This window comes from Dermacentor andersoni, chromosome 10 (genome assembly GCF_023375885.2).
Source record: "Dermacentor andersoni chromosome 10, qqDerAnde1_hic_scaffold, whole genome shotgun sequence".
In the NCBI taxonomy this organism is placed as follows: Eukaryota; Metazoa; Arthropoda; class Arachnida; order Ixodida; family Ixodidae; genus Dermacentor; species Dermacentor andersoni.
The window spans coordinates 132,517,278-132,545,007 of record NC_092823.1 but is presented as its reverse complement, the minus strand read 5'-3'; the positions used below and the strand labels follow the sequence as shown (position 1 = coordinate 132,545,007).

The following is a 27,730-nucleotide window of genomic DNA, read 5'->3' as shown; positions in this document are numbered from 1 at the left end:
ATAGGTAGAAAGTTCCCATAAATTTTTTTATGCGAAAGGTGCATTCACATTGCCAAAGTCATGCTTTATATTTACAATTCCGTAACTTTGTGGGTTTAATATTCTTGTAAAGATTTGACGCCGATAGTACATTGACTTTTCCAACGTCGTACATCGGACCATACAACGAAGCAGGCCAAATCAACACACTATCAGACAAGCTGACACAATACGTGGCGAGGTCCGATGAGATGAAACGTTCAGGTGGTTCATTTGTGCCGTCATATGTCACAGAAAGAAATATCAACATCTTTTTCACCGGCGCCAAAACACCCATGTCAAGACACTAAAGCCAGTAAAAGTAATTAAGTTCTTATATATCTTTTATACTTTGACTTTTATTCGCGAGGACACACTGAGACTCTTCAATTTTCTCGTTATCGCTACCTACGAGCTGCCAGAACCAGCGAGAGCGCATGCGTTTTTTTTTGTTTTTTTTTTCGTGTTGCCCCGACCCTGCGCGGCGCACTTCGGTGCGCGTTCCTTTTTCTCTGGCAGGGTGGATTTTGGCCTGGCTGAGTTTTGGACGCTTTCTGGCAGAGACAGGAAAAAAAAACAATGGTCGCTCACCTCCATCACTGTAGGGACTGCACGGATTGCAACAAATTCGCTTGAGGGCATCAGCTTCACTTCGATGGTATCGCAACCTCTCCGGAAAGTATTTTGTCTCGCCTGTGTAGTATACCGAGCAATATGCGTATGGTTCTCTGTAGGCTAAGCGTCTGACGTTTTCGTGGATATTCCTTCAGTAGCGCATTAGGTGACCAAAGCAGGCATTCCATTGTGGCCAACATGTTTTCCTTTCTGTTTTTTTCATTTCATTGGCCTCGCACCACATAAGACAGGAAAGACATTGTTCCGGCGCAGCGAATTGTCGCATGGCGAAAGTTCAATCTGGTTACTTCTTTTACAGAATGTAATGGGGCACGGGACTCTTTAGTTTCCGAATAATTTAATATTGCGATAGCCATCATATGCACACTCCAGGCTCTTTCCTGTAGTGGCCGTAGCCATCATGTTGCGTATGAAGTGCAAGGGCGATAACATCGTACCCGCATGCCGCATGCTGTATGTACGAGTGTAAGCGTTGGGGGGGAGGAGGGGGGAGCTAACGATGGCGGGTAGCTCTTGTGTGCACAAGAAAGAAAGGCGAGGAGAAAGCGCGCCAGATTCCGTCGCGCGCGGTGCATCGGGGAAGTGCAGGGAGGGGGGACGGGCCTTACTATTCTGTGATCTGTGAATATGATTACGCAACATGTTTATCGGCCTTGTTTGACACATTCTATACAGTGACTTTTGCTCTGATACGTACATTTATTGCGGACTTATACGTATGTTTACATACCTTGTTGCGAGGTTTTTTGTATACGTGCAGTGAACTTTCTTTCCAGTGCCACTTTCTTACCCGTTATGAAGGTGTATCTTCGCATTTGTGTAGTTCTGTTCTTCGCATTTCTAATGTAGATTTTGCAGAATCCCGCTTTTTATATGTGCTCTCTTTTGTGACTATAATGACGGTGCGATTACTCACAATACACAACCGGCGACAGCTGCTCCTGCGCAACATATTCGAACGAGCGACACAGCGTCATTCAGATTTTTCACTGGCCATTGCATATGTAGAAAAATGTAAACAAGGTTCTTGAGTGACAATATTTCATTAAAATATTTGTCCTCAACTTGTTCATTTCACGGCCTTTACGTTTTTCATATCAGTGCCATGCACTGCTTTGCTGGTTTCGAATTGATATAGTTCTAAAGTATGTGTGACATTTACTTATTAAATAGACAAGAAACATGGAAGCATCGATATCAGTTACTTCCTGCACAATTTTTGGGACATATGAATATATTCTGTCGTTAAAATGTCTATATTTTAATTGCCGTTACAGTGAGTAGCGTTCAAGAATTCGTTTGAAACGTCTTTGGCAATGGCAATACAGTTATTAAACATGTGTTTGAACCCTTGACAAATTCTATAAGGAGGTGACTGAGATGCAACGTGAGCACGCACCCCACCCCCACCCCTGAACGAAATTTCTGGCTACGCCATAGTGCCTGCGGGCGTGTGGTTTCTGGCAGTTCACAGATTATTTTCTTCTTGCACTAGATGTAATATGCTTATTTGAGCACTGTAACATTCTGTTCTAAAGTAGACATATCCTTTGTGTTACCCTCTAATACATAACTTCCATATTCATTTTCTTGTGTGCTTTATAATTGTCAGTATAGATGTGATTGCTTGCTCCATCTCAGTTGCCTCGATTTGCTTTTCAGTGAAGCACACAGGCACGTACCAAGGTAAAGAATATGAAGGTCAGTATGCCTACTTAACATATGGCAGAAATTACAACCCTTCCTCAAATAAAGCATAAAGAAGTAGAAAGCGCAGTGAAAATTGCTTTTTCAAATAATAAACAATCATGCATCCGATCAGTCTCACGTAATTGGCAAGTATAAGCAAACCTAAAAAAACGGAGTCACTCTTATGCACAGAAGGCTCTCACAAAGCACACTGAATAAGATTACACGTTTTAACTGCTAGATGTTGCAGACAACGTTCTTTCGCGCATTGATAATGCTATTCAACGATATCGCACTCATTTTCACTCACCTTATTCAAGCATATTGACGACCGACTCTTCTTATGTGTTTCGCTGATGTGGTAATCAGTACCACAATAACTGATGAATATGTGCTTGATGAGATAAAGAGGCGAAATTAGAGGCGCACTCAAGGTAACTGGAGACTATTCAGCCATCGACCTTACACGCGAAAAGCTATATGCGTTGAATAAACAACTCAAACAATGACAACTCTGAAAAAGAAAATATTATTACATTGCTTACATCGCCTCGTTTCCTTAGCTTACAGGAACCGAAAGGAACGAACCACCTTTGACACGTTTGTCTTAGAGGTCCATGTAATTTCCGACCAGGCCCATAATAAGCACTTCGGAGAAAACGAAGATCTAATCTCTTACTTGGCCATCATGGCCAACGCTGTGAGTATGCTGTTTCAAACTGTGCGTCTTTGTGCCTAACAATTTTCACCATTCGCTGATTAGCACTGTAGCCATGATATTTGGTGCATTTGAAATGCCAGCTATAACTCTAATCAAGACGTTTTGCTGCAATCACAGTGATACGTGTTTTTCTGCTGTCAAACGTTAGCGAGGGAGGGCCGCAGCGACCGCTTATGTCACCATGACAGCAACAAACCGATGGCATACTCAAATGCTCGCTTTACTCCGTACCAATAGCACTTCGAAGCTCATTTGGGCGATAATAACCTTGGGCGATAATATGGCGCTTGGTGATAACAAAGCAATATTATCGCTATGAGAACAGCTTATTCTAGTGGTACAATGTTGAAAACGGCAAAGTATGGCTTTACTAGAAATGCCAGATCACTCTCATGCCACCCGTCAGATATGCCACAACATGTTTAGAAGGGAAACTAACAGCGCTGTATGCAGAACGAAGTGAAGATACAGCGCTGAGCAGGCCGTGTTAATTCACTTCGTCCTTCCCGTGTAGCGCTGTTCGATCCACTTCTAAACAGGCACCAACCAGTCCAGTCCAGCCCACTTTGCTGGCCATAAAAACGATCTGAGCAAGGGGACGTAATACAACATAATTGTAGAACAGCAAAGGAAACCGAGAGGAAGGAAAAACTAAGGAAAGACATTGCTTGCTGGCAACCCCTATACAGAACCCCGTACCAACTCGCTCAACAAACTACCCTGATAAGGCATAAAATGTTTACCTGCGACAGACCCAACAAAATCCTATTGACACCTCTTAATGTAATTTGTTATGGTCAACCAGCCTGTTACAATTCTGCAAAAGTATTTCCTTGGTCATACTAACAGGGGCACATTCTTCCATAAGTACATTCATAAATATGGATACACAGTCCATTTCTCTAGATAATCCAAATTAATACACCTCTTGTTTTTATGAACACATATTTACAGGTTGATCATCACATGGCGTTTCCTCGGCATCACTATTTTTCTGGGGGAACTTGAAAATCACACTTTCGTTTTTCTTTTTTTTTTTTTGTAGCTTGTTACGATACGGCTGTACGTCTAAAAAAAGTTATTTTTCTCGAAAACAAGTCGTAACAAAATATCACCGACTTGATATATGGTGTCGTCTTTAAGTATCTTTGTTTGATCAGCTTATTTGTATCATTACTGCTTTCATAATGATGAAAGCCATTATTCACAGGAGGTTTCCACACAACGTCTGAAAAGGGTATAAAATATGCCAGAGAAAGTATTCGCCGAAGCTTCTATATTTTAAATGCACGAAATGAAACGAAAGTGTGGCAGCAACTGTCTTCACATCGCATGATACAAAAACCGAGATATATATTTACGAACTTGCACAAAATCAAAGCTTTGGTAAACTCAGAGCAGAGTCCAGTAGAGGTGGTAAAAGTGGAAAGGGAGGGATAAACCAGAATCAAGGCCAAAAAATTTATATGGCGGATGCAATTAAAGAGAGAAGAAAACTAAAAGCGTGCTCCTCTACAGCAGACTGTTGCTTGCGAATGCCTCCGCTACAAATAAAATGTTACTATGTAATGTTTCTCAAATAGTGTTTGGACCATTTCCAAAATGTATTATTGCATATAAGATCAGTTTAATCTTTTCGAATAAGTTATTTACTAATATCAGTCTATTTTCCCATTTAGCATCCCTGAACACTCAGCCGATTTAAAATAAACATTTCTGGAGTGGCAACCCCATCAGACTATTAAGCGCATAGGTGAAGCCAGCGCTTACCCCTTACTCCACTGCAGACACATAGCTGCGCCAGCTCTCTCACAGCTTAATTCTGTTTGCGCTTGTAATGTGAAAGCTACAGAAATCAGAAAATCAAAGCTGGTTGTTTCGCGCTAAAATCTTACCGATGACCATGCAGTGATATACAATTTTCCCTTGTATTCAAGTTTCACATTAACACAGTGACACAAAGAGCCACGTCGAAAAGTCTCGTCACGGAATACTCACCCATTTTGAATTTACAAAAATGTGAGAGGAAGACGTTTCCAATTCTCCGCTAGTTGGTGGCGCCTACGAAATCCTATAGGAAGATGGCGAGTGTCCGGCCTCATTTTCACGATATCATCTCCAGTCCAAAAAGTTTTGAATGCGAAGCATTTTTATTGGCCTAGCACTTATATGGACACTCCAGGCCCATTTCGGCCGTCGCCGTCCCCTTCGGCGTCGCCGTGATGCTCTATGGAAAATCATCATCATCATCATCATCAGCCTGGTTATGCCCCCTGCAGGGCAAAGGCCTCTCCCATACTTCTCCAACTACCCCGGTCATGTACTAATTGTGGCCATGTTGTCCCTGAAAACTTCTTAATCTCATCCACCCACCTAACTTTCTGCCGCCCTCTGCTACGCTTTCCTTCCCTTGGAATCCACTCCGTAACTCTTAATGACCATCGGTTATCTTCCCTCCTCATTACGTGTCCTGCCCATGCCCATTTCTTTTTCTTGATTTCAACTAAGATATCATTAACTCGCGTTTTTTCCCTCACCCAATCTGCTCTTTTCTTATCCCTTAACGTTACGCCTATCATTCTTCTTTCGATAGCTCGTTACGTCGTCCTCAATTTAAGTAGAACCCTTTTCGTAAGCCGCCAGGTTTCTGCTTCGTACGTGAGTACTGGTAAGACACAGCTGTTATAAACTTTTCTCTTGAGGGATAAGGGCAACCTGCTGTTCATGATCTGAGAATGCCTGCCAAACGCACCCCAGCCCATTCTTATTCTTCTGATTATTTCAGTCTCATGATCCGGATCCGCAGTGACTACCTGTCCTAAGTATATGTATTCCCTTACCACTTCCAGTGCCTCACTACCTATTGTAAACTGCTGTTCCCTTCCGAGACTGTTAAACATTACTTTAGTTTTCTGCAGATTAATTTTTAGACCCACCCTTCAGCTTTACCTCTCCAGGTCAGTGAGCATGCATTGCAGTTGGTCCCCTGAGTTACTAAGCAAGGCAATATCATCAGCGAATCGCAAATTACTAAGGTATTCTCCATTAACTCTTATCCCCAATTCTTCCCAATCCAGGTCTCTGAATACCTCCTGTAAACACGCTGTGAATAGCATCGGAGAGATCGTATCTCCCTGCCTGACGCCTTTCTTTATCGGGATTTTGTTGCTTTCTTTATGGAGGACTACAGTGGCTGTGGAGCCGCTATAGATATCTTTCAGTATTTTTACATACGGCTCGTCTACACCCTGATTACGCAATGCCTCAATGACTGCTGAGGTTTCGACTGAATCGAACGCTTTCTCGTAATCAATGAAAGCTATATATAAAATTTGGTTATATTCCGCACATTTTTCTATCACCTGATTGATAGTGTGAATATGGTCTATTGTTGAGTAGCCTTTACGGAATCCTGCCTGGTCCTTTGGTTGACGGAAGTCTAAGGTGTTCCTGATTCTATTTGCAATTACCTTAGTAAATACTCTGTAGGCAACGGACAGTAAACTGATCAGTCTATAATTTTTCAAGTCTTTCGCTTCCCCTTTCTTGTGGATTAGGATTATGTTAGCGTTTTTCCAAGATTCCGGTACGCTCGAAGTCATGAGGCATTGTGTATACAGGGTGGCCAGTTTTTCTAGAACAATCTGCCCACCATCCTTCAACAAATCTGCTGTTACCTGATCCTCCCCAGCTGCCTTCCCCCTTTGCATAGCTCCCAAGGCTTTCTTTACTTCTTCCGGTGTTACCTGTGGGATTTCGAATTTCTCTAGACTATTCTCTCTTCCAATGTCGTCGTGGGTGCCACTGGTACTGTATAAATCTCTATAGAACTCCTCAGCCACTTGAACTATCTCATCCATATTAGTAATGATATTGCCGGCTTTGTCTCTTAACGCATACATCTGATTCTTGCCAATATAGAAAATACAAGGGCTATAACACCGTCGCCGCGCGCCCTACGCTTTATATTCAAGTGAAAGCGTGCGACGTGAACCGACGATCGCCGATCAATCTCGCCCACGAGATAGGGAGGACAGCAGGGAGGAAGCGCGCCGTCTTCCGTCGTGCGAGAGGCACCCAGCGTTGCGAGGCACCGAGGGAAGAGGAGGGAGGCGAGGGCGGCGTTCTACACCGGCAGCAACTGAGTATGTGGCGGTTTATCGCTGTCGAGCGGTCATTTTAGTTTACTACTATACGGTGGAGGGGTACGGGCTGCTGGGGCGGCGCATGCTTTGCAGTGAGGAGCGCGACGACAAAAAATGCTGTGGCGGCGCTGCGATCGAAGTGGAGTGTGCCACTTCAAGGTCCCGCCGTTGGAAACTGCTGGCGATACTACTCAGAAGGGAGTTCGCGCGATGGAATATGTATTTATGTCATAATAAAAAGTCTTTCATTTATGTCATAATAGAAATGCCTTTCTTTCTCTTCTTTACTTCATTTTATTTTTTTTAATGACGCTCGGTGACTGCCCGTGCATTGCGGCCGCAGTGGCTGCTTTTATTATAACATAGTTTTCTACGGTTCCCTTTGGATAAGAAACAATTTTCTTCTTTTTCCAGCAGCATGTATCTCTTGCGTTTATTCATGCGCATATAGCTTTCCGCCAGTAGGTCTTGCAAAACGAAGACGGAAAAACAGGTGTAAGCTACCCGCTTGCCGCTTCAAACAAATAAAACATATCTGCCCCATCCGGCGCCATGTGCCCAGATTTATGGGACATGGGCATCCCAGATTTATGGGCATCGCTCGGACGCTGGCTGCCGGCGTGGTAAAGTAGGTGAAGCAGCGGGCTAATAGTCGTGGCGGATCGTAGCTTTCTCGCGCCTTACGGCGATGTGCCTTGTATAAAGGCAGTTTTAGTCGGGCGTCCGTAACCACCCACGTGCGCAGGGCGCGAGGTTGTGCGTGCATAGCGTAGCGCGCGCGCTCATTACGGCAATAGTTGGCCGCACGCAAAAGCTGACTAGGGGATTGCTCACTTGCACGCGTAGGAGCCAGTAGTATGCTACTCAGCGCCGCCACATGCCACCTTCTGAAACTGTGTAGGCAATATCAGCCGCCACGAAGTCATATCGCCACGATGCCAGAGTCATATCTTCGGCAACAGCGATATCGAAAAATGCGCTCTCGTGGACATGCGAGAACATCCCGCAAAGGCCGCTGAGCCCACAGCGGACGCTACGCAGCATTTGAAAAGCTGCGGGCGTACGCAAGATACCGTGCGTGCTCCTGCGTACTGCGCATGCGCACTGGCGCCTCCACGAGTTTGCTGCGCACGCAGAGCTGCTGCGGACGCCCAACTAAAATTGTCTAATAACATCACAGATGTTTCTGTATAGGAGCAGTAGCGAGCGTATACAGTAGAGCCCGGGCCGCATATTTTGAAAATCTGGAAGGCAGAACGCTTTAGCAACCGCGATTGAAAGCGAGTGGCTGAAAGGCCGCCGCTGACGATGACTGACCCAGCACCAACGCCGCAGGCGCGAGAAAGTCTGTCCGACGTACCTCCAGACGCAAATTTCTGACTGGTGTTGCAGAAGTCGCGGGGCGCGGTAGTGATGGACTTAGCATCACAAGTTGGCGGCTGTACGTAATTATAATTATTCAAACGTGTTTTTTTGCTAATTGTTACGACGTGTCATTATTTCGCATTATTGGCGGCGCCTCCAGGACACCAAAGCAGCTACGGAAACACCAAAGCTAGCACCCGCACTGGTCCGTGGGTCGGGACTCGCCGTGGCCTGCGCGTGCCAGAGGTGTATAAGATCGGCTGTCAGACAATTTGTTTATGCGAACACCCCCTGGCATGCTTCGGCCTCCGCGGCCCCAACCTACGGGCCACCCTGCTTCCAGCTGTGATCACGCGCTACCCCTGGGTGCCCTGGAGATCCTGCGCCACATAACCTCAGGTGCTCGCCTGAGGCCTCCGTTTGCCGGTTACATGTGCCCTCCTAGAGCAGTGCTTGTGAAAAATCCAGCCTTATCGCCGCGACGAAAAAAGCGACCCGCCACTTATACAACACGTACCAGTCAGAACCTTTCTCTCTTCAGACACAGCGATCACCAAATGCAGCGTCCGTACGAACTGCCTCACCACGCGGGCAGCCAGCGGCAGAGCGTAAACAAACTCGACCGCACTCCGCAATGCCGGAACGTCTAGGGGACAAACGCGTACAACGCATACAACACGCGCTAAGAGACCTCCTCCGTAGTGCCTATAGGTAAAGTCATATATTCCAGGAACTAAAGCCCCCACGTTTTCTCTCTCACGCCAGCTCTTACTCGCGCCTGCACACAAACGACTGGTGATCCCTCAAATGAACGTCTTGTCTCGCTTGCTGCTATTAGCGCGGATCTTTATTGGTCCACGCGCATGCACGCCCACCTTCCCGTGCCCGCTCGCGCTCCGCTACTGGCTTAATAGCGTCTCCTTGCTCTGCTCGGGTGTGCACGACACAAATAGACGTGGCTGGGTTGCCCTAGATGCGCTATGTTTCGAGTAGGCCTCTACTTGGAGATACAACAATGGGTGCTCTAAAGTGTCAAGGGGAGGAGTGCAAAGGCTGTCCGGAGACTACAAAGGTATGCGACGCGCAACCATATAGCGGCGATGCAGGAGGTGAAGTCATGGTCGACGAGGTACACGCGGTCGTGGAAAAGCGACTAAGAAGAATAGGCCCGCACGGCCGAAGAACACCGGCACACCAAGTGAACAGCCGCTAAACAGGCCGCCGAGACCAAGCGAAGCCAATTGGGGGACTAGCACTCACAGGACGCAGACGCGTACTTTGAAAACGACTCTGTCAAAGACAAATTTGGTGCGGCGTGCAGCGCCTATGACCACCTTTGTTTTCGATTGTACGCAGCCAGGGTATCGACGGCTCCGCTTGCGGCGGTCCCCGAGCGAGCGTTTCTCCGGGAGGGCGTCAGTTCCCACGGGGATGGCTTCTGGATGGCTTTTCGAGGATGGCTTCTGGATGGATTTTCATCGAGGATGGCTTCTGGAGTATTTCTGAAAGAGCTATTACTATAGCTTCTTCAAATTCACATACTAAGTTTTAATTTCTGCTTTTCACTCCCGCCTAGTTAGCGCCGGCTTCAAGGCCAACCACCAGCAGTCGATACGTGCCATTATTTAAATAGCGAGCAAGAAAGATTGTTGCCATCTCGATGCAAATGTTTCCATGATTAATGCCGCGAGAGTTTGTGCCTTTAAACCATTGTGCACCTTCACTGTTTCGCACTTTGGACGGAACCGCAACATCTTTTAATCGATGACTCTCTGACCATTTGATTGATCGAGCTCGATGTCGAAAAGCAGCACCGGGGCTATGAGAAGCGCTGTAGTGGAGAATTCGAAATGATTAGTACCACCAAAGTCATTCAACTGTGCTAAAAGATAATGCGTACTTCTCGACTACAAAGTTCTATCCTTACCACAAAGTGTGAAAAACCTGCATTTTGTCCCAAGGAATGCTTCACTTGCGGCGGGAAATTGAACCCTCTGTAAAGACCGAGGACCTCGTTGTTTGTTCGACCAAGCTTCAAATTCGGTGCAGGACAATACGCCGAAAGTGTCTAGAGCAGCGCGCCTTACGCCGCTGTTTATTTCAACGAGAAGACGAACAGCTACCTTGACACGCGTGCTCGATCGCCGCACTTCATTTGTCTTTCTTTTTGCGCGAGCTATTTCTTCGCTCTTATATTAACACGCTCAAACGCATAATGTCATAGCAGATGTGGCGCTGCAGCAACCCTTCTAACATTTAGGCCATGTGCAAAAGGGACATCTTTCAAAAGCCATTTCTGCTATACATTTCCGTACTGTTGATCGCAATACTAATCAGCTGCTATTTAATTCTAGGCAAACCTAAGGTACCTGGATATGAAAAATCCAGCAATAAAAATTAGGCTTGTCGGAATAACCAGAAGTAAGGTAAGTATATTTGGACAATTTTACTGGTTTAGAAAGCGAGTGGTGGAGAGGAAAAATTTTAGTGCGAGTTGCAGCCGTTTGAGTCCAGCTGCCTCTGTGGCTGCGATATTCCACTAGGAGACTGGACAAGTTAGTAGGATTTGCAGCCTGAGCTATAGCTTACCAAAGTCATTATCATACGATTAGTCATTATCATTATTAGTCACTCATTATCACACGATTAGGCCGCCATAAAAAAGGCAAGGATAACAGAAATCTGCCATTTTTTCCGCATCGAGTGCTCTAACGAAAGCAAGAGCAGCTACAAAGCCTATTATAGACTATGTGCAGAGCACCGGACTGGACTCGACACCACAAAGAGACCACTTGTTTTACGGTTACTGTATATACGTATCCCTTTTTCCTGTGCTCAACATCATATTTATTCATGTTTTTTTAGTCCGCTTTCATGCTTACATAGTGCAGAGCAGTAGGTTAGACCATACTACCTCTCGCTTTTCCTATTTTATGTGCTTGCAGAATTCTACTGCTGCTATAAAAGTGTCGGTCTCGCCAAGTCGTCGTAAGGCCATGATTGCATATGACTTGACAAAATACCGAAGAACGTCTCCTCCGCTCGCCGTAATCAACATATAATTCGCACTACCTCAACAGCTCTTACTTCTGCACAGTATCGCAAGATGGAGGAAATATTGTGAAAGCAAACGAGTCTGAGAAAAAAGAACAAAAGGGGCTAACTTGCCTTTTAAAGAACTCCGCAGCTGAGAAAAAATTTATCTGTATCTTCGTATGCGAGTTTGCTTCATAAGTAGGTTAAAATGACTTGCTGTGTGGTGTTTCCTAAAATCAGATGTATATCATTTTTTCGCCTAGCTTTCAGTCAGAATTTCGTCGTGTAACGCCATTGCGCGCAGACGAAAGTGAAGTGCAAAGCTTGAGGCCAAAGTTAGGAAGATGCTTTGACGTCATTCCAAAGCCTGCGGGAGAGAGTAAGAGGGGAAAATGAGGAGCCCGTAAGGAAGCAGGAAAAGTATGAGAAGAAATGGAGGAGTAAATTCGGGGCAAAAGGCAAGCGCTCAGTCCTTTAGACACGCAGAAACGATGAAGCCAAGTAGACGCCCCATCACACTCTGCTCAATCATCTCTGCAGCAGATCAAGGACAGCGTTCCGCTTTCCGTTGCTTGCTAAGGCGTTGTCTAGACCATAGAGTATCATGCATTAACATTGGAGGCAACTCTGGCGTTATTGACTACGGGAGGTGCAAGCGGGCGGTTTAGCCAGCATGGAAACGATGGTTAGTAGATGAAATTGCCTTAACTTGTCCTTCTGGCTTGGAAAGGCTTCTTGACTACGTAAGCTCAACATTTTCAACAAAGTAGTGTGATTTATACATATTTAGGTGAACATTATCAAAATTGTCCGACGGCAGAATTCTAACCCAAGACCTCCAACTTAGAGTCTCGATATTGAAAAAAACCATGAGACCACGAGCGCTTGAGCCGAAAATGAATTTCTCACGGGTCACGCGAGCGTGTCGAGACGCTTGGCGCGTTTTCAGTTTGATCCCCACGATACGCTGAACCGATGGAATTAGTAGCGATTATGCGAGTCGGCAGAACCTTCTGCATTGAGAAAAGTATAGATAACTTTGAAATTTACGACAATGAAGGCACATAAAGCGTCATACTCAAAGCCACAAAACTGATGTGTCCACAAGCACGAAGACCAGACAAATCCGTGTACTAACCATTCTTCCCATGGTGGCTGAATGGTCACAGCGCCAGAGTCCCTTCTAGCAACTATTGCGTGAAACGCTTATCGTGCGCACATACACTAGCGTTCCTGCCATGTACCTATGTGCATGCAGCGGTCTGAGGAGATTGAACAGGGAACTTCAAGCTACCAACGCCGGCGGTTTTTTTCTGCTGTCTCATCATCTCCCGCGCCGTCGACGTGCGACGCCCGCAACGCCACCGGCGGCGCTTGTCATCACGCCCAAGTGTCAACACACTCTTCAAATAGCAAATAAAGCCGGCGAAAGAAAGGTGTCGCGGTTGATTAGTTTGTAGAACACTGCACGCGTTATGCGAACTGTGTGGGCTCTCTTCCCGCTCGCGGCAGTTTATCGCTTGGTCGGCTTTCATTTTCCTTTGGTTTGCTATTTTCACATTTAATTTGAACAGAACAATTTGTATTCCCCTATGCTTTATCTGTATTCGCGGTCTGGTTTGCTGTGTGGTTGTAACGGACAAAATATTGAACCCCTTGTATCTGCTTATTCGTGACTTCAAGCAACAATAATAGGAAGTCTTGGTCTGATGGCTACGAAGTCGCTTCTTTCACGATTACCGTCGCGTGGAAGTTGATATACAACAACTGTTGTATGCGGTTGTTCTAAGTCCTAGTTGACCGAAAGCTCCCCCCCCCCTCCACACAAAAGCAACAAAATTAATGACGAATATTCTCATTGCAAGGAAGCTTATAGGTTTCCCTTGTAAACCTCCAATGCTTGCATTTTACACAGCATGAATCTTTCGCTGTACATAATGAAGGAACTCTCGACGCTGACAAGACATTGGATTCACTCGTGGAATACTACTCCAAAGGGAACATACCTGGGAATCCTGACGTCGTGTACTTTATAACAGGGTAAGCGATTTGCGAGGAATATTTTTTATTCTCATAATGAAAAAGTCGTTACACGTTGAGCTGGAGGTGAGATTTGGCACTCTTCGCGATCGCGAGATTGTCCTACCAGCCACTTAACTAAGTTGAAAAGTTGGGAAAGTTAGTCTGCCGTCGTTTTTGGAAAGGCACAGCACGAAATTAACAAATGAAAGCTCTGAAGACTGAGACACAAGTGCTACCTCTCAACAAAGGCAATTGTTCAAAAAAAAATACATATATATGCGAGATAAAGTACATTTAAAATATCAGCAAAGACAAGCACTACTCGGCGATTGCAAAAAGAAGGACACATCGAGAGCTGGCATGGCTCATTAACAAAGAAATCTGCGAATAAAAGCCAGTTCACACGATACCTCACTTATACAGGTGTCACCACGTCTATTGAAGTAGAAGACTTTCACTGCATCTTATTTTAACTGTGCCCCATAACGGAAGAGCCCCATCGTCAAATTAAACTGTAATATCTCTCAGTTAATTATCCACCTTTAAAACGTAAACGCTTCCTAAAATCCCGCGAACCTAAGCCCGTCGGCTCCCGCTTTATGGGCAGCGTTGATAGGATTTTGCTCTCTTTGGTGCCTAATTCTGTGCTAAACGGATCCGCGAAGTTACACGCTACAGCGGGATATAGGATTTTTTTCAGTAAGTGGACTGTACGTGATTTTACGGCCGTTCTCGTCTAGACGGCGCTGCCGGATGTTAACCCTTATCGCCGAACCCGCCGTGCTTGTGGGCCGCGCCGGCTTTCCGGCCGCTTGACGCTTTTGTCATGATGTAATAGGCTGTGGAAGGTGAAGATATTTATCCGGAAGACGTTTCGGAGGATGCTCGCTGGAAAATTGACACCCACAGGAATTCTACGACCAAGGCAAGGCTATCATACGGCGGCAACGCTGTTAGCCCTGACGGTGAGTTAGGACCCAAGAACGGCAAAGTGAGTACAAACTCGCCTGCTAGCGTAAGACGGGTATCATCCGGCGCGGTAAAATGCCTCCGCTGCCGAAAAATGATATCAAGATTATCGTCAGGATCAGGGGAGGTCTTAATATTGCTAAAATTGGTGCGGCCGCGGTGGCTGATGCAATCACGGCTGCTGCTTGCATAGACGAGGTGAAGCGAGAAGCGGACACGGTCTGCCCCAGTTATCAGCAGAATGTTCTGGTTGTTAGCACGCAAGAAGAAGAAAATGCTACGAAGTGCGTGAGGATCAAGGATTTATGCATTGCTGTGCACATGCATGAAGCTGCGGCATTATCATGCGGCGCCGCATGAAACGTGCAAGGGAATCATGAGAGATGTTCCTCTCAGCAAGGGAGCCGAAGCACTCAGTCGCAAGATTGTTAACCCACGTAATCCCCTGGCTCTGGCGGCAAAACGCATCAAGGAGTCGGGTACGGTCATCATCGCCTTCGATAAGTACAAGGTGCCCAACTACGTTCGTTATGGTAACGCGCTGGTTAGGTGCATGCTTTACCGCAAGCAGACTGATGTTTGTTATGCTTGTGGAAAGCTGGGGCATCGCGTTGATGTCTGCTCCTCGCAGGAAGAAGTGGCTTGCAGGGGCTGCGCTTCAACTAATCCCGGTGAGGCCAACCGGTGTACGCCCAAGTGTGAACTGTATGGGGGAAAGCATATCACGGCTGCCAAGGAGTTCCAGCAGCGGTTCCGTACCCCATAGGTGGTCCGGTGGCGTGTTTCTATTTCCTCCCAAGCACAGCGCTCGATTGCTGCGCCGCCATGCGCCGCCCGCACGTACTACATTTCTAGGTACTTTTTCGCCGAAGCGCCATGGCACGCGCCCTAGATGTATTTGGTTTTGCGTGTGCCAGGGCGCGCGGTGTGTTCGGGCCAGCTAGTGTTCCTGTATATCACGGAGGAAGGAAACTAAGGAGAGGCCCTGACGTCACTCTTTGTGAAGCAAAAGTGAAGCCGGAATTTGGCGTTGCTCATGGCGATGCTCCGCCTTTTGGGCCACCCTCCTCTCTTGTTTACATCTTTCGCGAAACCACGCCGCGCTGCGCGTGGTGTCGCGCGCGGAGCGCGCGCGCTCGCGGAACATCTGGCAGAGCACGGTGCAGGTAACACAGCGCAACAAAACACGGTGACTAACGCAAACCCGCCCACTCAGCAGCTTTGCCACGACCCGAAACCTACCAGAGCAACACGTGTGAGCGCTCAAAACCATAACAACGCCGCCATTGTGGCCCAAAAGGCGTGGCCATACAACAAAAAAAATAAAAAAGCAGCAAAAAAATGAGAACCTACTACGTCATTTCCGCCACACTTTTCTCCTAGCGCGCGGAGGGGGTAGGGCCTCTCCTTAGTTTCCTTCCTCAGTGCTGTATATGCTCCCGCAGGGAGCAGAGTTGCGCATAGGTCCGCCGCCGTGATCCAGCCCTGCAGCAAAGCCACTCCTCGCGCGCGCAGGAGCCAAATGCCGCGCGGTGTTCCGCCTTTTTCTCTGGTGGTCGCGAGCTACAAGCGCCAATTGTTCGCAGGCGCTTAGCAAAGGGCACTTGTTAATACAGGCTACGCTCGAACGAGTCATTCGTGCAGCCGGAGGGGGTGGGCTTCCAACCAACCGAAACTTTCTATGTACCTATGTAAACACGCATATACAAACACACGAACGTACAAATATGGGGTGGGACCGCCTTCGATTCCCCAAAATAAAATACTCCCGTGGCTCGAACAGCTCCAAAGTTCGCTCGCAAACGCGCAGTACGTTGCCACAAAAAGCGGTGCAATGATTTTCATCATGCATATGAAGTTGTCTGATCATGGTCAGAAAGCAAGAAATGTTTTAAAGAGTGTTTAAAACTTCACACACGTAAGGTGGACACTTAGCGGATTTTGGCTGCCGAAACCAACCGATTCATGACCGTCGCCAAGAGAGCTATCGTGCCTGCAGTTATGTCAGTGACCGTTAACAGAGCGCCATTTATCACTAACCATCGTTCACAACAGCTGCACGTTTTCGATACATGCGGTGCAGACACAGATTTAAGCGCATTTCAAATGTTGACATGTGCACATTTTAAGCAAAGCTTACTTTTATTTACTATTACTATTTAGTAGTACTTACTATTTAGTAGTGCTTACTATTTAGTAGCAGCAAATCTGCAAATAGAAAAAGATTCAAGATGCAAGAGCTTCTAGCTGCTCCTCTTAACGCACGATCGACGGTCCACTGATTGCAATGGCGATGGTACTGACGGAAACGACGAGTTCGCATGAGTCGGCGATGCGCCCGTAAAGTTGGCTTCGCAGCGGCGCGGATCATTTGACGTCATTTTTCGCGCTCGGCCAATAGCGGTGCGAGCGGCGCCGGAAAAGGTATGCGCAACTCTGCTCCCTGCGGGAGCATATACAGGAACACTAGGGCCAGCCCGCATATGCAGAGTTTAGGCGGTGTAGGTAAATTTTAATTCTGTATGCTTAAGCAATTGTATGCTTACCCAAAGAGAAAACCGTCCCTTCGTCCGTCCCGTAATAAGACGACCGCTTTCGAGATAGCGCCCGCAGTAGCGAACGAATTTGCATTTGCGCTGCTTTCCGCTTCAACGGCAACGAAGCGGCGAAAACACAGGGCTGGCGTTGCTTTCAGTTAACGCCTCATTCTGCAACTTTCGCAGATCGCTTTGAAGTTAAGCGGACCCGCGTCTCTTCAAGACTATGTAAGCGGCAAGAACACAGCGCGCGAAGCTATGAGCTGTTGGCACTGTTTTGTGGGCATCGCAGATCGCTTTCAAGCTGCGTCCCACGCGGCATTGACATAAGCCGCCGCCTGAGTACGTTCATGACTCAATAATAGAGAATGTTAGGGCGTCCAGTATTCCGGCAAGCGCGGGCGGTTTGCCAGGGGAACGGGGGGCGTAAACTTCAGCGGCCAGATTGGTGGCGCCAGCTGTTGGCGCAAAGCTCAACCGCACAAACACGGAGCCAATTGCTATATTTGCACCGGCAGCGAAGCAGAATATAGTAGCTTACTGCAATTTTAGCTCTGTGTTTGTCTGGTTGAGCTCTACGCCACCAAGGCGGCTGCATCGCTCCGACCACTCACGTTGCTCCCGCCCATCTGGCAATCCGCCCAAACCACCCCCGTTTGCCGGAATACCGGACACATTAAAAGTCTCCAATGGTTTCACGCGGATGAATAAGGCGCTGAAGAGCGATAACGTCTTATAAAATGATCGGAACGGTCATCAGCGGACCTCGGACCTCCACCTGCAGTACTTTACTTGCGTCATCAATGCTCCTTGCGCCGCCGTCGGCACCAGTTCGTGTCGCCACTGAGCTGTCGTTAGTAATGGCCTAATCAAGTTACATAACATTGACACCGGGCTGCGCGGAGATGAGCTAGTGGCACAATGCTTACGCTGCTTACGCATAGTCTAATTCCCAGAGGAGTTTCTGCGAGATTTTTTTTTGTTCCCGGACGTTTAATATGCGTCGTGTATGGCGCCAGTGCATTGCTATTGTTTCTGCTGGAAGAGAGATAGTGATGTCAATAAGGAAAGGAAGCTTGAGCGCAGCGATGATGTGGCTCGTGGTGCGAGAAACCCTCCATGCCCCACGATTATCCCAGCTTTTGTAGATCGAAGCGCCTCGCACACCACAACCAACTTCTTATCACATCCCTTTATCCCCTTATCCAAACTGAACAATTTCGTCCAGTGTTGCGTCAGCTTCCGCACGCAACTCTTATTTCGAAGCAGCCTAGGCGTCTTGTTTTGAAAAACCTATTTTCTCTTAGCGACAGCTGGGTGACCAGATTGTGCGCCCAGGCATAACATCTCCCTAGTCCCACCAAGTACCTACAAGAATCTAGGGCGCTCGCCGTGGAGCTTTGGGGAAAAGTACCTAGAAACGTGGTACACGCGAGCGGCGCATGGCGGCGCAGCGATCGAGCGCTGGGCTTGGGCGTAAATAGAAACACGCGATTCGGTGCCGTCGTTTTTACTGGGCTATGGCGGATATCAATGCTCAGGATGAAGAGAAGGGAGGCTTCAGGTACGCCGAAAACCAGTTGCCGATGTTGGGGAAGACGCTGGAGGCTGCGCAAGGACAGGATCGTGGGCGTTGACGTTCAAGATCAATATCAAGGAAACCAGGAAGAGCATCTCGCAGCCGCTCCGGTGGCCGGTCTGGGAGTAGATCGGCGTGTAAAGTGCGCTTCGGACTGGACGGACAGTTGGGAACTGAGACTGCGCGTGGCCCCACTGGGACTGAGGGACAGGGTGTGCGCAAGAGTGGTGTGTTGCAGGGTCTACAAGGCAAGGGCCTGGTGGAGCGGCCAGTGGTACTACCTGGGCGGAGCGCGCAAGTGCTCGAACGGAGATGCCTAGTTTGGTAAGGCCAGAGCATAGCAAGAATGAGGCGACATTCAAGAGGCTAAAGCAGGAAAGCGTTGAGTTGAGAGAAATGGTGATTTTGCTTAGGGCATAAATCTCGGCCCTTAAGGGTGTGGCAGGCCCTGCACCGGCTGAGAGGGCAATGCCTGAGCCCATAGAGAGCATGGATTTTGGTGATGTAGGTGAGGCTAGTGGGTTGCACCCCTCAAAGAGGAAAGCGATGACCCATGATGCGGAGCCCGCGTCGAGGAAGCTGAGATCTGAGGTGAAGGAGATGTTGTCGAGTGTTGTGGATAGTGTTAACCAGGTCAACGATGGTCTGGCGCAGCTGAATACGCGTCTCACAGAGTCGCTCGGCTCGATCGATGGGAGGTTCAAGGAGCTGCAATGTAGAATAGAGGCGTTCGAAAACAAGTCCAGTCTGAGTGCCTCTCCCCTTCTTAGGTCGGGATCTCAGTCGGCTGGTTCCTCGAGGGGGAAGTGTCAGGTTTAGCAAGATGGCTCGCAGCAACTGCTTCAACATGGCGCGACAAAATGATGCTTTTTGTGTGTGGCAATGGAACTGTAGGGGGTATGCTCGTAAACGGGCGCCTCTACATCAGTATACTCACGCGTGTGAGGGTAGGCCGCAGGCTATTCTACTCCAGGAGACAATGACGGAGAGACCTCTGGCAGAACGCTGCGGAGTTTGACCTTACGCTGACCACTGACCCTGCCTTTCCGACACGCATAGGGACGTCGACGTGTAGGGATACAACTTGTGACCTCGGCTTTGTAAAGAACTCAGTCAAGCCTAGTTGGTGCAATCTTGCCGAAGACCTAGAGGCAGTGATAATTATATTAATATAGTCGTTTTTGAGGTTGAGGGTAGGCGCCCTAGGGCGTTGACGTATATAGACTGGGATAAGTTTCGGATGATCCCGGAGGAGAGAGGAAAAAGGGGAAGGAATGCGAAGGCCTGTACCGTCTGTCCCTGGAGGATTGGTTCACCCAGGTGAGGGAGGATGTAAAAGAGCCTACGGGGGAGATCACTACGGATTTGGAGGTGCATAGTGTTGATAGCAGGCTGGCCCATCCGACTGAACCAAGTGGTCTATGCTAGCTAGGTGGAAGCCGCAGCGGCTTAATCGCAAGCTGCGTAAAAAGATTTCGGAGCTGAATAAGCTGATTGAGGAGCACAGTAAGCTTTTGTCTAGGCAACAGTGGGATAACAGTGAGATAACTGAGGCTCAGGAGAGGACGCAGATGGTGCGTCTCTCTACGACTAACGCGGGTTGGCAAATTTTCAGAGAGTTAGGTGTTCCTCAGGAGAAGATCTCACAGCTTCACGTCGGTATTCCCTGGAAGGTCCGTAAGCGGTATCACGTCAAGCCTGTTCCCAGGAATATGCATCCGGAGCGAAATGTGGGTAGAAGAAAGGCCAAGGGGGCTTGCCTGCTGAGACTCATTCGTGATGAGAATCAGAAGGTTGGCTTCGTCGATGCTTCTTTTAGCGAGGAGAGGGAGGTATTTACCGTAGTTGTCGTCGACAATGAGGGCAGGGTCGTTAACGCTGCTGCCGTTCGGACTGATAGGCCAGAGGTCGCGGAGCGAGCGGCTATTGCGCTCGCCCTGGTTGACAGGCGCAGGCCGTTTGTATACAGTGATTCAAAGTCTACCCTTAGGGTCTTTGAGAAGGGCTCGGTGGCTAAGGTTGCTTTTAATATTATGCAGACCTGTGAGATCTCTCAACACTACTTATGTTGGTTCCCTGCTCACCTTGCGATGATTGAGGGAGCCCCTCCGAATCTCAATGAGTCCGCTCATGAGGCAGCGCGAGATCTTACCCTCCGCTCTGCCCGGCGCCACGGCGTGGCGGTACTCCTCGAGAACACAGACTCCCCATCCACATACAATGAGATCACGAAGTATTACCTTCTTAATCGCAGGGTTTACCGTTTGCGGCATCCTAAACTAAACAGGGCTCAGGCACTTACATTACGCTTACTACAGACTGGTACTTATCTTGAGATGTATACAGAACCTTATTGCCAGGATTGTGGTGCTTTAGCCACGCTCGAACACATGCTCTGGTCTTGCGAAAGAATTGAAGACTCGGCGATCAAGGACGCGTCCAAGTGGGAGGCTGCACTTCGCAGCCAAGACCTGGATTAACAATACTAGGTTGCCCATCAGGCTCACGACGTGGCCGTGAGGCTTCGCCTTCCGGTCCCGACGTGGTAACGGCCCGCTTAGTGGTTAATTATCACTACTTGCAGGACCAAATAAAGTTTTTCATTCATCCATCCATCCTAAGATCCCAATGCTGTTACAATATTTGATCGAACCGGAAGGGCGTCTTCACTAAAGGAACTTTGGGATATTTTCTTGCTCCATCTTACGCTGTCTGATTACTCTGTGGCTACTAGATCTATTTTTTAATTTTCCCTTTACACTCGTTCCTTGCATAATTCTTCTGTTTGACTCCGTAGCTCACGTGACAGTTATATGTAGGTCCTGCATTTACCAAGGCTGAAGCAGTCCTTTCTGTTGTCTTTTTGCATTGTTCCTTTTTTGTTTTTTGTTTTTTTGTGTGAGAGAGAGAACACACAGGTATACATGACGACGTCATGCGTGCGCCCATCGCCACAAGCTGAGCAACGCAACTCATTGCTTGCAATGAGCACTGCTTAACAATTGACTGTTCATGAGCGCACCTCTTTCATTGTTCTCCCGTAATACAAATCAATCGCAGCCAGGACCTCTCCGGCGTTGAAGACGGGAAACTGGACACAACATTCACAGGTGAGTGCACAATTATGCGAGATTGCGTGCGGGCACCTCTTGAATTATATCAGTAATTACTTGCGCTGGCCGACACTGGCAGGTCAGGCTAGATGTGTGTACTTACTGAGGTCTGCTTGAATAAGGCACCGTAATAAACGTGACTCTTCCGGACAAAGAACTCGTTCATTCAAAGTCAGTTTGCTAGATTTACACCAATTTACAGTGCGCAATACGTTACTTTGCTTTGTTGGCTCGAACGTCTTTCGGCGTTCTACTTGAGTGAAAACTAACAGCTCCTCATTATACCCCTGAGCGATAGAGATACAGATGCCTCCCCAGTTTAGGCAATCTGTATTTACTCTGGTGCCACAATTGAGTATAAATTGTATACTGTCGCGTATTTATTATTTCACAAACCGTCACTGCCTGCCGGCTACTGTTCTTTGCCCCCAATTACATGTTTGTTAGAAGGTCCATAATAGTTTTTTAAGTTGGCACCTCTTCTCTTCTAATAATGAATTTGTCCATTACCAATTAATAAACGCAGCATAAAGTAATCTTCTATGCTTTCTGTCCCCCTATTTCTCCGTCTATGTCTTTCTGCTCGTGAAATTCCATACTTACCAAAGTTCCTGTGTGTGTTCTTTTATGTCATTTGTTCACTAGTGAAAAAACAGAACGACTGCAGTCAACAAAAACCAACAGGTCACTAGCGCATTACTTCCAACCCGCTGCTGCTGCTGCTCCTGGTGCAGTGTGACCTTTGGCGCTCTTACTATGCAAAGTTTCTTTTGAAATATCCTTACAGAAAAGTCTGCCCCTAGTTTCAACGAGCTTTTATTTGATGATTACTTATAAAGTTACCTATATTATTATTCTTTCTTGCTACAAACAATTTTGCACCTATCGAAATCGATCATTTGCCGTAATATAGTGCATTGTAAATGCAACAATTACCACGGATTATACATGTGCACACAGAAATTTATTGCCTTTCTCTGTTTAGCAAAACTATGTTTCAAAATTTAGAAAATTAAAGCATAGTAAATAACGTCACAAGAACCTCTGATGCCAAAGCTCGAAAGTTAACCTAACTGATGTACTACTGGTAATTACCATAGTGCCTGAATGATCGCGGCAGCATAGTTCGCCCTGGAAATTTTTATGATAAACTCTACGCTACAACGTCCCTTTTATCTAAGCGTCAGCTCCCTCGCCTGCGGGATGTGTTGGGACGATATTTGACACGCAATCCGACAAATATTCCATACGACTAAATTGCAACAATTGATCACGTCCCTCGGCTTGCCTTTCCATTAGTCTTCTTGTTAGGTTCAAGTGTTCTCGCAGTGTAATTTGCAAAATGCAACATGCAACCTAGAAAAAGTGTACACTACTCTTTGCATTGGAGGGTCTCGCATGCAGTGGCTAGTGAACCTTCTTTCCTCCGTTTTTCACACTCGCTTTCAAAAACAACGAAGCGATTTTCTAGCTTGGTACAAATTTATTCCCTTCAGGACTCGCATATACTGGTAGACTCTGCACAACGCAGGGTGTTGCCGAAGGCGAGGATATCGCTACGTCTTACTCTGGAACCCGCACAATGGCTCACGAGCTGGCTCACACGTAAGTGCTTACGATTCGAACACAAGAGAAGACACCAGGTGGACGTAAAGGACTGAGCCCCCCTTCGATAATGCAGGATGGGAGCATCACATGACAAGACGCCGCGGTGCCCGTGGGAAGAAGGATATCTAATGAGTTATGCGGATGGAGGGACGAGAAAATACACTCTGTCTCCATGCAGTCGAGACAGTATAAGAAGTACGATGCAGTAAGTTTCTGTACATGAACTGCCTTTTTAATTACAGCTTGCTAGATTGAAGCTAGCGACGTTGTTAGAGTGACAAATAAATTAGTGATAGCTAACAGCGTGAACACGGAAGAGATGAGGACGGGACAGATTTCGTTCTGTTTATTCCTTTCGGAAGAAAAGCCTAAGTGTGAATATTTACAAAAAACTAAATTATAAAACTAATAACGCGTGCTGAATTTTCTCAAGGGCAGATTAAAGGCACTGGTGCGCTGGCAGTCAAACCACCATGGTAGAAGGCAGTTTTCTGGATTAACGTTTGCCCTCAAGGCCTAGGAAGGACAATAAGACGGTGATGCAAGCAAGCGTGGCCGCGGTTCGTCTTAGCAAATTATGCGGCTGTCGTGCTGTCCTATTTTTGCAGGGATGTCTTCGTGCATTCAAGGATATCTTCCGATAACCGTTGAAGTGTGAGAATGTACTATTGTAGTGGTCCTGAGAAGTGCACTTTCATAGCTCGGGTCCTCCTTTGTACATATATACCTGTAACATTTTTGATGCACTAACATTCTCGTAGCCTCACATGGAATATGCTCATGTGGAATTTAGGTACACGAGGCGTCACGTTAAAGCAACGAACATACCTAGTGTGCTCAATAAATGTTTGCACACTTGTCAGCGGAGCGTATGCTTCTAAAAAAGTATGCCTGAGCGATTTCGTAAAGTCATCTTTAAATGTCGGTCTCGGGTTGTCAGACATATCATAGCGATTGCTTGGCAAGTTCTATACCGTATCAATTTGTTGCAGATTTCTTTATTTCGAGAGTCAGCAGTTTATATGTGTCCTTTGTTTCTCTTCACAACAGGAAAGTTTCTCGTAGATGCGTAAGCGTACTCTCCAGCAAGAACTACATGGCTCGCTACAAGTTTTATCCTGGGCAAAAAATGAGTGACCTCTATTACTGCCGGACGATAATGAGACAACCTAACAAGGACATAGGAATCATAGCTAAGAAGGTATAATCAGTAATGCTCGTTCATTCGTTATTTTAAGAGCCATTTGTGGATACGCTGGGCATATTCCACAGCGTCTGACAAAACCTTCTGACAACGGTAAACAACCTGAGATATTTATCCCTTCACAAAAAAAGAATGCTGGGGCACTTACTAACCATCCTTTCTTCTTTTTTTTTTCTTAATTTTCTCTCCCGCTATCTGTCCAAAACATGCTTTAAGGGGCCCTGAATTCCTTCTTAATTTAGTAGGAAAAGCTTGCCGATCTGTCGTACAGGCTGCTGTGAACATGTGAGCCAAATATTACTTTACTGGGCACGGGTGGTAATTTACAATCTCGTGTCCAAAACAGTAAACGTTGCTTCCGTTCGCTTCCGCAATGCGTTCGTGCAGTGTCATCGAAAGCAGCTGCACCCTTCAACGCAAATGGCTGATTTCGCGATCGCGAGGGCATTCTCAGTGATACATAATTGCTAAGTTTGAGTTAAATAGATGAAAAACATATGTGTCTGCGATCTCAACGAGACAGAAAAATTATTTGATCTTTGCACCACGCGCAGCTGCTTCAGCTGCGCGTAGCCTCTGAGATCGTGTCGGCATGCTGCGCGGTGTAGTCTACCGCGGCCACCACAGATTGCCGCGACACTCAACTTTTGGCCTGCGCTTTCTCTTTTGGCTTTTCCGCTGTATAGCTTCAATCGCGTTAGCAGAGACAAAAAGAGAAAAAAAAGCATCAAGGTGTCGGTGAGATAACTCCACTTTTATTTGAGGGATTCGAAAAGTTTTCGTCGCCCGCAATTTGTGAGACGGCGTCATTTAATAGTGAGGCCGTTCTATGATTACGTGAAAGGTGTTTCAGGGCCCCTTGATTGTGAGCGATGCTTATCAGTGATATGAAAACTGCTTGAACAAAATTGCTACATAGCCTCAACAGTCCCAATGCAATATCACTGGCGTCAATGAATTCACCCATCTCACAAATCCTCGCCAAAAACCTTTATTCGCCGGTCACTAAGTAGTGGCACCGTTAGAAAAGTATTGGGAAAGAAAGCACGTTACAGCGAGAAACGAAAGCAAAAATAATGCCAGAATTTGGTTTGCATGCGTAGGACTCTACCGACTGCTGCAACACACCAAACGAACGCTTTTTTTTTTCTTCCTAGGCCGCAGGCTCATGTATGTTAACGCATACCCTTCGGCTACGATCTCGTCTGAGCAATATTGAAAACGACATTTTCGATTCTAATGTTTGTTGACTGCGTAAATTTGGGTTTCAATCTGTAATATGTCTCGTGATTCGCCTGTGATGAAGACTATTCAGTATAGATCAAGCAAGGAATTAATGCCAAATGTATCCTACGGATACGAGATAGTCAATGGAAGAAATTCGTCCGTTGATACGTGATTATTCTTTTACTTTCAGCCCCTTGAATTAAGTATGAAATGTAAAATGGAATGCTGCACCAAAATTTACAAAAAGGTAAATTGCACGGTTGTAGATATTCTGGAAGGCATGCGGTGTTCCTCTAGAAAGGTTCGTACTTTCATTCTCATAAGTTATTTTTCTAGTGTAAGAAACTGCATCACAGAGTTGTTAAGCCTATGCAATAGGCGATATAATACAGCGTTTCCTTTTTTTAGAAGGATTTTTTAGACAGTACTCGATCTGCGCATGCGCATATAGTACAAAGTAGAACGTAAATTTTGCATTGGGAAGAAATGTTTTACAAAATTGCATTAATATTATCTAGAACACTACTTCTCTTTATTAAATATCGCTAAACCTAAAACCTATTTACTTCAAAGATTTACGTAATATTGGGGCAGTATACGCAGGACCCTTGCCCTGCGACACCAAGAACATTTCCTTAGAAACTGCATCCTTCAGTAGCAAAACAAATTATCAGAATGCAACTGGCCAATTACCCATGGTATGCGTTGTCATCACGTCAAGGCTGCCAAAATAGAGCCCGGCGTTATGCATTGATCGCGAAGAATAAAGGAAGTTGAGGTCCCCAATCTTTCAGGTCGGTGAGTGGTGAGTGGTGGCGCTAACTCACACTCTCGATAATAGATCTAGTGCGCCTATGCAAATACCCAAAAAAGTGGAGGTCAGAAGGATAATCGCGGTAGCTCTATCGGTAAACCATCGCACGCGTAACGTGCTAGGTGTGTGCTCGGTGCCCTCTTGCAAAGAATTGTCTCTTTGGTACACATTCATTTCCCTTTCGCGTATTACTTGTGCCTTTCAATAAAATAAGCAAGTAATTTCCTCAGTCCTCGCTTTGGTTTCTGTCTCTGCTTGGTAATGTTGTTCTAACTTATTAAAGCAATCACAGCCACGGAGCACTGTTTTTTTTTTTTCTCACTCTCGATGGCACCGTCTTCGTGCATATGCCTTCTGTAGGTGATCGGCTCACAAATCATCTGAGTGAATGCAGCTTTTTAAACAACCGATACTTCTCTTCTTGATAAAAATTTTTAACCCTAGCAGACTGTGGTGGCTGCAGTCACCCACATAGTATTGAGAATAATATTCATCCTCGAGCTCAACGCCATTTCTATTATTACGTGCTCAAAACAAGAAAATAGCAGTGTTATTCTTCTCTTCTTGCAGACATGTAGAAGAGGTGTGTGTGCGATCCATGAGTGGCTGTAGTTCAGGAAAAGTCTTTAAGTTTGTATCTTTCCTTCCCAAGAAAGCAGCCCAAATTTGGACCAAACTGACCTTGAGCATGCCAATAGCAATGAAAATACAAGAAGCTCACTTTTATTTTAATGAGCAATAAAGCATTTATTATCTCACACCTTATGTTTGATTACTCCTTTCACAAAGGCCCTTTAAAAGTACTCAAACTATTACTTAAGTGTATTCTTGGTTTCTCTGCAGGCTATCGCGCTACAGGTGTGGTTAACAACACACAGGCACGAAAGCCCATACACACTTGGTCTTCGAAGTTAAAGTAATATCAGTAACTGGGCGTTCAGTGCAAACAGCCTCTCCACCTAATCCGCCGCTTATTGTAGCTCAGCAAACACACATGCGGCATACTACCAGTAGCATGTACCCGTGCACTAATTGTCTGCCTATTAA

General features: G+C 46.5%; 1 protein-coding gene across 2 annotated transcripts in view; it reads left to right on the top strand.

The window, feature by feature from the left end:
• The window catches only part of LOC126543709 (venom metalloproteinase antarease TserMP_A-like), a 39,935-nt gene extending 12,496 nt beyond the window's left edge, over nucleotides 1–27,439 (top strand). For both annotated transcript variants that reach the window (XM_055078215.2, XM_055078216.2), the window contains exons 5-14: nucleotides 2,317–2,355; nucleotides 2,907–3,043; nucleotides 10,929–11,000; nucleotides 13,526–13,650; nucleotides 21,778–21,827; nucleotides 23,327–23,435; nucleotides 23,512–23,643; nucleotides 24,489–24,639; nucleotides 26,060–26,170; nucleotides 27,254–27,439. In XM_055078215.2, coding sequence (XP_054934190.1) covers nucleotides 2,317–2,355; nucleotides 2,907–3,043; nucleotides 10,929–11,000; nucleotides 13,526–13,650; nucleotides 21,778–21,827; nucleotides 23,327–23,435; nucleotides 23,512–23,643; nucleotides 24,489–24,639; nucleotides 26,060–26,170; nucleotides 27,254–27,295 — 968 coding nt within the window. In that variant the 3' untranslated portion in view covers nucleotides 27,296–27,439. The remainder of the gene's footprint in view (nucleotides 1–2,316; nucleotides 2,356–2,906; nucleotides 3,044–10,928; nucleotides 11,001–13,525; nucleotides 13,651–21,777; nucleotides 21,828–23,326; nucleotides 23,436–23,511; nucleotides 23,644–24,488; nucleotides 24,640–26,059; nucleotides 26,171–27,253) is intronic.
• The last annotated feature ends 291 nt before the right edge of the window (nucleotides 27,440–27,730 follow it).